The sequence below is a fragment of the Poecilia latipinna genome, unplaced genomic scaffold, assembly GCF_001443285.1.
Source record: "Poecilia latipinna isolate Pla-1442-1.1 unplaced genomic scaffold, P_latipinna-1.0 Scaffold787, whole genome shotgun sequence".
Taxonomy (NCBI): Eukaryota; Metazoa; Chordata; class Actinopteri; order Cyprinodontiformes; family Poeciliidae; genus Poecilia; species Poecilia latipinna.
Genome location: NW_015113403.1, coordinates 297,872 through 307,250, shown reverse-complemented (window position 1 = coordinate 307,250; position 9,379 = coordinate 297,872). Strand labels below are relative to the sequence as shown.

At 40.0% G+C, this 9,379-nt stretch overlaps 1 protein-coding gene across 1 annotated transcript in view; it reads right to left on the bottom strand.

The window, feature by feature from the left end:
* The window catches only part of bckdhb (branched chain keto acid dehydrogenase E1 subunit beta), a 70,744-nt gene that overhangs the window by 36,523 nt on the left and 24,842 nt on the right, over nt 1–9,379 (bottom strand). The window contains exons 7-8 of the mRNA XM_015046676.1: nt 6,994–7,091; nt 5,845–5,955 (exon numbers count right to left, since the gene is read on the bottom strand). Of these exons, the coding sequence (XP_014902162.1) occupies nt 5,845–5,955; nt 6,994–7,091 (209 nt within the window). The remainder of the gene's footprint in view (nt 1–5,844; nt 5,956–6,993; nt 7,092–9,379) is intronic.

Here is a 9,379-nt window from a genome sequence, read left to right as displayed (position 1 = left end):
ATATATAATAAAAATATATATATATATATATATATATATATATATATATATATATATATATATATATATATATATATATATATATATCAGTTTATATATATAGACTGATTTTGGCTCAAAAATAACTGAAGGGGTTTTATCCGAAGAGATTGGACTTGCAAGCACGTGGGCAAATGCAGACTTGCTTGGAAGGAACACAACCTCAATTTTATACTTTATTAAGAGTGAATCACAGTTGGACGAGTCCAATAATACTGACAGAGAACAAAAAAAAAGAAAAAGAAAAAAAAAAGAAATGGAAAGCCACTCTGAAGTACATCCAGGACAAACCCAGCAACTGCCAAAAAAAGTCTTCTAAAATTAATTTGTGCCTTCATTAATGAAAGAAAAATGTTCACTTTAACATTCATTTAGCCTGGTCGCTGCCTTCCTATGCAGTTCTGTTCAATTCTCATCTACCTTCAGTTCTCCGTTTGGGAGTTCTCCCATTGAGCTTGATTTGTCCGGTTGAATATCAACTGGGCGAACAGAAGAACATATGAATGATGATGTTGATTTTCTGTAGTTTGGCAAAGGCAAAGGAAGTGAACGAAGCCGTTCGGTTCGTGGGCGCCACGCTTCCACATTAAAGTTATCAATTAGAGAAATGAAAAGCTGGAGCAAGAGGAATGTTTAAGACTTTTTATTGCTGGCAAAGATGTAGTAGCCCAGCTTCCCCCAGAGTTGTTTCAGTGCACATCATTTCCTTTAAGCTACAAAGTTACACACGCTACAACCAAATCGAAATGGTTGGCTACAATCTGATTCAGTTGTTTAAAACTTTAACAGAGTCCACGCCTTCAGTAAGCACGTTTCTCAATAGCGTAGGATGAAGACTCTTTGTACGAAGCAAAGTGTAGAACTTTCACATGAATCTGTGCTCCCCTTTGTTATCAAGTGGCAGAGAAAGTTGAAGTCCTTCTGTAGACGTTTCTGCCACTATACTACAAGACTATATTTTGGCCACATCAGTGAACCAATAGCAATTTTGTAACAGAGAAGCCTCTTACGGACTGAGCACACGCTTGATAAATTCAGACTAGTGGAAATTTTGAAGGAGTCCCAGGTGGAAGAGCTTGTACCCATCAAAAAATATGTTTGTGTGAGTGTATGCGTGTGTGTGTGGTGTTGTGGGAAGTACCGTCCTCCCGTCAGAGGCAATGAACTGATGACTGTATTATGACTGGCTCCGGCGAGATTCTCAGTTTCCTAGCCGGCCAGATCTGGACTCTGAAAAACGAGCATATTAATGGGGAGCTGCGGAAAATATTTCTTACTCCAGACAAGTAAAGCAAATGTGCGTTCATGTAAGAATGCGAGGAAATAATGACTGAAGTTCTCTTATGAAAAACTATAAAAGTCATTAAACTGGGGAGAGCAGCCCAGCCTTTCGGTGAGGAGTGGAATACCTCATATGTAGGAAGTGCGTCTTTACGCAGCTCCACATGTGGGCCGACAACGCCTGGACTGGCAGGAAGACATTTTCCACCTTTTCGTCTCAGCGGTGCATTTGGCAAAACAAAACCAGTCACTTTTACTACTTTAAGAATGGCTTCCCTGACTACATTTACTAGAACAATCAAAACAGTGGCAGAAAATAAAACATAATTTTCTGGACTTTCACACCATATACTCTCCATACAGCACTTTATTAACCAGACGGCTGATTATGCTTGGATGGATGCAGACCTGGTGGTGGTCTGGGGGAGAAGGGGAAAAAAAAAAGGGGGAGGGGAGTTCCTGCATAGTGCAACCTTAACGATCTCCTATTCCAAGACACATCAGTCTCCATTTGCTTCATCTGTCCGCACATTAAAAAAAAAAAAAACAAAAAAACAGCGCTCAGTCTACCGTCCGAGTCAACTTGCCACACGGCCTCGTCTGAGAGATACACAAGGTAAGTGTGACTCACAGGACATGAACAATTTTAATTGGCTGCAAGGAGCCAGATGTGCGCCTGCAGACCATCCTGCAGTCTCTGCACGCTCTGAATCTGACAGCCGTTTAATAAGGAGCGCAAAGAAGGCGAGCTTCAAAGAGACGTGTGCATGCCGGAAGAGCTCAACGCCAGGTGCACAAGCTTTTGAATTAAGTAGTTGACACACTGGCTTTGTTACTGCAGCTTCCAGCCCCAGAATAGCACCTTGTCGACAAAGTGTTTGTCAAAGAGACCACTTCAGTGCGATCCACTGTCAACTATACGTGCTGTGCGTTGTTCGTGAGTATGGACGACATAATGATTTGATGCACAGCGGCTGGAACCCAGTGCAATCAAGTGTCGTGTTTACTTTAGGGTCGGTCTACAGTCATGGAATAAAGAGAGGAGAATCTCTTAAATACTTGGATTTACCCAGTAGAACAGAATTAAATCTTCCTCTGAACGGACTGCAACACAGTAATATTTATAATAGGTCTGTTGAGTCCAGGCTTTGCAGGACCGAAGTGTTTCTCAGTCCTGGTCTTCAGGGACTACTGTCCTGCATGTTTTAGATGTTTTCCCCTTCTACCTGACATGAATTAACAGGATTCTGCAGCACTTCATGGCATGCAGGAGCTAATGCTGTCATTTGAATCGTTTGTGTGGAGCAGAGACGGGCTTCCACATCTAGGAAAATTAAATCACTGCACGAGGCTTCACACAATTGCTAAATCTCAATCAGGTTGGATGGAGACAGCATTTTAAGGAAATAAGTATTTTAACAGATTCTCAACTGGATTTGGGTTGAGACTTTGACTGGGACGTTCCAACAGATGAATTGGATCAAAATCATTTCACTGCAGCTCTGGCTGCATATTGAATGTCACGGTTTTGATGGGTCAATCTCCTTCTAACCTACAAAATTTACCTGCGTCCATCTCCCCATCAAGTTTGACCAGCTTCCATGTTGTTGTTACTGAAAAGAAAAGCATAATTTCGGTCTCATCTGAACTTTAGTTTTTCCACTGTCACCCACAAAAAACATATTGATTTAAACAGAAGATATTGCGTTATATTACTTTTAGAAGATCGTCAACATGTCACCCAGCTCTAACTTAAAGGAACCATTCTGTCTCCAACTTCTTTGTGGGTGAATTTTGGCCTCCTCTCCCTTACAATATTGTTTTATATAAATTGATATTTGAGTAAGCTAGTTTTAAGACAGTTTAAGTAAGGGTTTCGTCACTGCATTTCGTTCAGGTCGACATCTGCACTTTGATTTGGAAGTTGAGACACAGTGATAATTTGCCTTTGCAAAGCCTTTTTGTTAATTTGGTGGATTTATTCTACAATGCCTTTGCCTCATGGGGGTCTCAAAGAATGCAAGGTACTCTTATGTAGTGGCAGTACTATGGCATCACATTCCTGCCAAAAACCCTAAGACTTGCCTTAAGCAATCATAATACTGTATAATTATCAAAAGAGCACATCTTATTCCCATTTATGAGCATGAATACAACTCAGTGAATGGTAAAACACGTCCAGTCCAACCATCTTGCTGAAAAATTGTGCTCACTCCTTGTGTTTAGTGGGCGTATTTGTCAGTTGGGGGCGGTAACTCGTTTAACTGATCTGATTGGCCAGATTTTCATCTCAAATCTGGTGGCAGATAGAAGAAGAATGAAGGAGAGAAGGATAAGACCGTAAGGAAATGGAAAAAATAAAGTAAAACTTTCCTTTTCCTTACCTTCCTATTATTCATTCCCTACTCTTACCTGCTCTTCTTCTTCTTCTTCTACACTGTTGAATCCACATCATGTTCATCAAATCTAACAACCTGGATTATCAAGTGCTACTGCTTTCTACCTAGACCAGTAATACACTGGAGAGACACCAAAAAAAAAAAAAAAAAAAAAAAAAAAACATCTGCAGTTACTGCCGTTTCCCAGGCATCTGAAGTCCTGCCAGCCCAGAGCGGCACCGCAGCACCCAGTGGTTAGGGCTGCACTGCACAGGGTCACTGAGGACATGAAGGGTCCTGCTTCTCATTTCATCCATTTGTGTCTCATTGCTACTGAGAAGTGGACATTAAGCTTTTTTTTGGTTTGCTTTATGGATTTTAAAAGGGGGGTTTTAATGTCTGGGAGATTTGTTTTAGACTGCTATTTTGGTGCAATGAAGTTTTTGGGCAATTCTTATTCGTTGTCACATTCTAAAAAAGCCACACAAAAAAAAAAAAAATCTAAAAAGGTCATGAGTTATACGAGTTGTTTGGCTCAACCAGAAGACTGAGAAGGAAAGGTCATTCATTTTACAAAGATAGAAAAGATAGAAAATAAAGAAAATGGAATTTTTCACATTTGAAGATGCGAAGCAACTTTTTCTTCTTAAAAATTGTGTGTAAAATACGATATCTATCTATCTATATATATATGTGTGTGTGTGTGTGTGTGTGTGTGTGTGTGTGTGTCTGTGTGTGTGTGTGTGTGTGTGTGTGTGTACAGACATATCCAATGCAAATGTCAGAGTCTACAGTATACATTTCCCGGTGCTAAGTTATACATAAGCCTTGGCATGTTCCATGCTATAGGAAACACCAAGAGTTACAAATTTCCTGCAGGGGTTAAGAAAGTAACCAAAGAGGACAAGTCCCCCTTAACGCACTGTTCCTTCATCTCTTCTCATGCATCAAACACATCTGGTTATTTAATTAGTTTTGAATTAAAGCCGATATATCGCAGATGACAAATCTTACGCAATCCAGAATATTATGCGCTCAGCCTCTGACTAGCAGAGATAAAAGCTTAGAATAACTGGCTCCATGCATTATTCCCCCATGATAATTATAACTAAACCAGAAACGCTTCTGCCCTTTTAGTGAAATTTCATAAAAGCCTAATCAAAAGGCTGTTTTCATTTTGAGGCAGATGGAAACAAAACTAGGCAAAACAGCCGTTAATGGGGGCACTCCAACAAAAAAAGGAGGAAACACAAATGAATGAGCGCAGCAGTTAAATGCAACAGTGCTGACTTTATGAACGGAAGGACACGTCTTTGTGAATTTGAGCATTGTGTTTGGCAGATGTTTAACAGGCTTTTGGTGCGACGAAATGAGGAGGAATGAGACCGTTGATATGCTTCGAGTCTGGCATTAGGGCTGCGAAGCTCATAAACAAGCTATTCAATTTCATGGCAGTTGTTTTAATGGGACTCAAACAGGAAAAAAAAATGAGGCTATATTCACTTTGAAGCCAATTGTAAGAGTTTCAGTGGTGGATCAATGATCATGCTCGGTTTTAAGTATTCAGGTACAACCCTGCCCTCCACCATCACTACTGACCGTCTCCTTCAGCCTCTTCCCTCCTCCTGCTCTTCCATCCTGCACTGTAACTGTAAAAACTAAGCCAGGTGTTGAACTTGAAAAATAAAATGGAAACGGCTAAGTTCAATCAAATGTTGTTACTCAGCTGTAAAACAAGCCAGCGCGGTTAGACAAACTGTGATATATTCTATGGTTGTTTAAAAGCAGTGGTCCAAATGCACAGAGCAGGGAATATTCATGACCAATTTCCTACATCCAAGGTCTTGCAGTTTATGTTTCCAAAGCGCTCTTTAAACCATCAGTATGGCTCACCATGATTTAGTACACAAATAGCCATTAAAATGAGAAAGAATCTTTTTATGGCAATTATTTCCAAAACGGTTCGGTATGCAAGTTGGAACAACGATCAAAAAGCACAAGCCTCTTATTAATTGTTCGTTGTATTTTTATGTCATATTATAAATGTGTCTACATATGACAAGTAAAAACAAACAGGCTGTCGAAAAGAAACCTAGTTTTCTCAGACGACTGTTGTGCTGGTGACAGCGGGTGCAGCAGCAGTTACCTTGCAAACGGTTTCAGTGTCCCAGGGCAGGATGGTCCTCAGATCGATGACCTCACAGGAAACCCCCAGTTTCTCCTGAGCCATGTTGGCAACCTCCTTCATCACGTGGATCTGAATGAAAGGGAAGACATTAACTGTGGTTTACACTTTGGGCCGCGATACAAGAGTACAGCTTTACAGTAGAGGCGCACCGATCGCAGTTTTTTCAAAATCTCTAAGAAATCTGATCTGCTGATTCAATTTTTTTTTATTTGTCTGAAAAAAAGTCGCTAAATACAGAATAAAAGTTGGTGACTATTGTTACCTGTGCACAAGCAGACCTGACCGGTCAGGCCTCTCTGATGTCACAGAAAAAGGAGAGAGCAGCCTCTTGTCTGGCAGTGAATTCATGGGTCGGTTCTCTTATCCATTCAGATCAATGAATTACTTGAAAATCAATATTATATCATAGAACCAAGACACAGACCTGGACAAGCTTACTCAAAATTGGTGGTTTTGTTATAAGCTTTAACTCAAGATAAGAGATGGTGTAAAAAGATAAGAACCCATATGATGTATAAACAATCCTAACAAGCTTTCTTCTTATTTTCCCCACATTTTTAAAGATTTGTGGCTGGGGTCAGACTTAGTTTTTGCTTATGGTCTTAAAAAGTAATTAAATCCTGCTTTCTTGTCCTTCACCATATTGACTCTGATGTCTGCCATCACCTGAAAATAAAGACGGATTTCGATGGAGACCTCCTGCCACCGTGCAGGGACATTACATTTGGGATTAGCCGTAATAAAAAAAACAAAAAAAAAACTGAGATGATTCCTGGGGAGCTGCAGGCCTTTTATAAAAATAAAATCTCTCAGGTAAAAAGAAAGACAACAATAGAAGACAGAACCTACAGCATTAAAACCTTGTGATCCAAGAAAACCCTGGATGCTTTGTGGAGGCCGTGGTGAACCCGAGCTAAGGCCGCCGGCTGAGAAGCCTTGCAACGGGGATTTGTGATGGACTTAAAGTTAATCCACTACGAGCCTCTCTTTGAAGCATTAAATGTCATTTAGTGGAGATGGGACACGAAAACATGACCGAAAATAGACTAAAACACCGAAATGTTCAGGCGACACACTTCGAGAGGTGTCGCTGGCCGCATCACGTACCTGTGTCCCCCAGGCAACCAACGTGAGATCACTTCCTTCCTGTAGGACCTCAGCTTGCGAGAGAGGGATGGTGTAGGAATCGACTGGAACCTGCTCCACTGGGGACACGCACACACACACCCACACACACACGCACACACTCAAACTTTATATGCAAGCTCACATGCAGAAGACAATATGGCTGAGGCTCAAAGCACCCATTCATCATTCCACTATGTAACCCTGTGATTTTTATGCAAAATACTTTGAACCCCATACCAGCAGTATCCCTAAATAATAGACCGGTTGACAAAGTGGTGAAATATAAAACCATCAAACACAATTAAAAAAAAAAAAAAAAGTCTTCCTCTTCAGCATTTTGTGTGGATGGTTTCAAATGCATCTAGAAGATTTTTTTTTCTTTTTTCATTTTTTCCCCCTCCAAGAATCTCTTCTCCCAGAGACGACTGTGAGCTTTTATGAGCACAATCGAATACATGATCCAATCAGATGTGCTTCCAGCTCCGGGCCCAGAACTGATTAATCTTCCCCCCGCAACACATTAATGGGATGAGGTAAAGAAAAGGAGAGCCACAGAAAAACAAAGTATCAGTCCAAAAGGGAAAGCCTCGCGGTCAGTCTGTCTTTGAACTAAACCCAACACAGAGTGCATGTGAGTGGATGGTTTAAATCAAACTAAACCTCCTGGAGACCTTAAAGAAAAGGGAGAACAAATGTCTTTCCTAAAGGTTGTTAAAAAAAAAAAACCCATCGTTTATGAATCTTAAAATTAGGGCACATTTGACATCATAATCTTGGCCCCAAAGCTTGGTGATAAAAGAAAATCTGTGTTTGGCGGATTTTTAATGATTTGAATCTTAAAAATGTTACGGAGAGGGAACACAAAGAGACAAATAAACTAATTATACTCTACAGAGGCAGTGGATATGAGACCTTTGTGGAAACTTTGCTACATTATGCTTTGAAGCCATTTGCTAAGCGGTGTGACAGAAAAGAAATAGCTAATCCCAAAGACCTGCTGGGTTAAAATATAAAGAATTCAGATGTAAAATATGCAAAACCCAATCGAGTTTTCCAAACATAAAAAAGATCAATGGAAGGGAGGATATTTTTTGGAGGGGTGGATGAATGCATAGACAGAACTTTTTAGACCAAAAAGAAAAAGAAAAAGAAAAAGAAAAGGACGGCCACACAAATAGAATTCCAAGATATTCATCAGTTCTGTGTTTAAAAATAGTTTTACTAGTCAAAATCAGACTTTATTTGTGTAGGGCCAAATTACATCAATGTGAAAAGAAGTTAACCATTATTTAATGTTAATAAGTGCAAAGAGAGCAGTTTAATAGTTTAATACATTCTGCCACAAGTGGCCCGTTGAGGATCTTGATGTGGCCTGAAATAAAATATGAGTTTGACACTGTTGGTCTACAGAAGGAAGTTCACTGTTTAAGAAAACCAGAGAAAAACATCTGGTTTGGCATTTGCTTTGAAAAACAGAGAAACTATGAAGCCAGTCTGACACACATAAAAAGCTCTGCATAAATGAAAAGAAAAAAGAAAAACAACAAAAAAATCCTGATACATTTGATGTATTTATATGCATCAAATGTGGCAGGAGGCGGGGGGGGGATGTATTTTCCAATGCATCTTGACCGGAGTCGAGATGTATTGGCTCATGTTTCCGGCTGGATTACTAAATATAATAACTCTATTATCTTAATGACAACTTACACCCTCATTCTGGGGAACTCAGAAGCGCCTAAGAGTGATGTTTAGACCATTTATGATGAACACATAAGGTTTTCTTCTACATCCAGAGTCCTCACGACTAGGTCTGTCGCGATAAAAGATAAATCAATTAATCGCACGATAAATTAAACCTATCGACCTCATTTTAATTATCGGCTTTATCCTCTTTCTGTCTTTTTTTCTTTCTGTTGATGACACTGAATGAAAAAAGGCTCAACTCCGGTGCTCTTCCTTAGTGTAATGTCCAGCGCACACTACACGAGTTGTTGGCGGACTGTCGGCCCATTTTCAAAACCTGACAGAAATCCTAGGTATAACGGTTCGATCGGGTTCGTCGTGCCGTGTGGTGTCCAGCCACATGGGCACAAAATAATGGCTACAAGTCCAGTTAACTAATTTTAAAACCAGGCATTAATCAATGCTTTACTGGAATCTACCTGTGATGCATGTGGCTAGAGTCAGCAGAAAGTCCTGACTGAATGAAAATCATTATAACCTATTTATGTCACGTTAACGAAGAACAGCTGAAAACCTACCGGGTTTATCAACTGCGGTAGCAATTTGGCTCCAGTTCCTCTCCTTGTCATTTCTATATTCTTTGCACGAAATGTTGAAATGTTGTTTCCATATATTATCT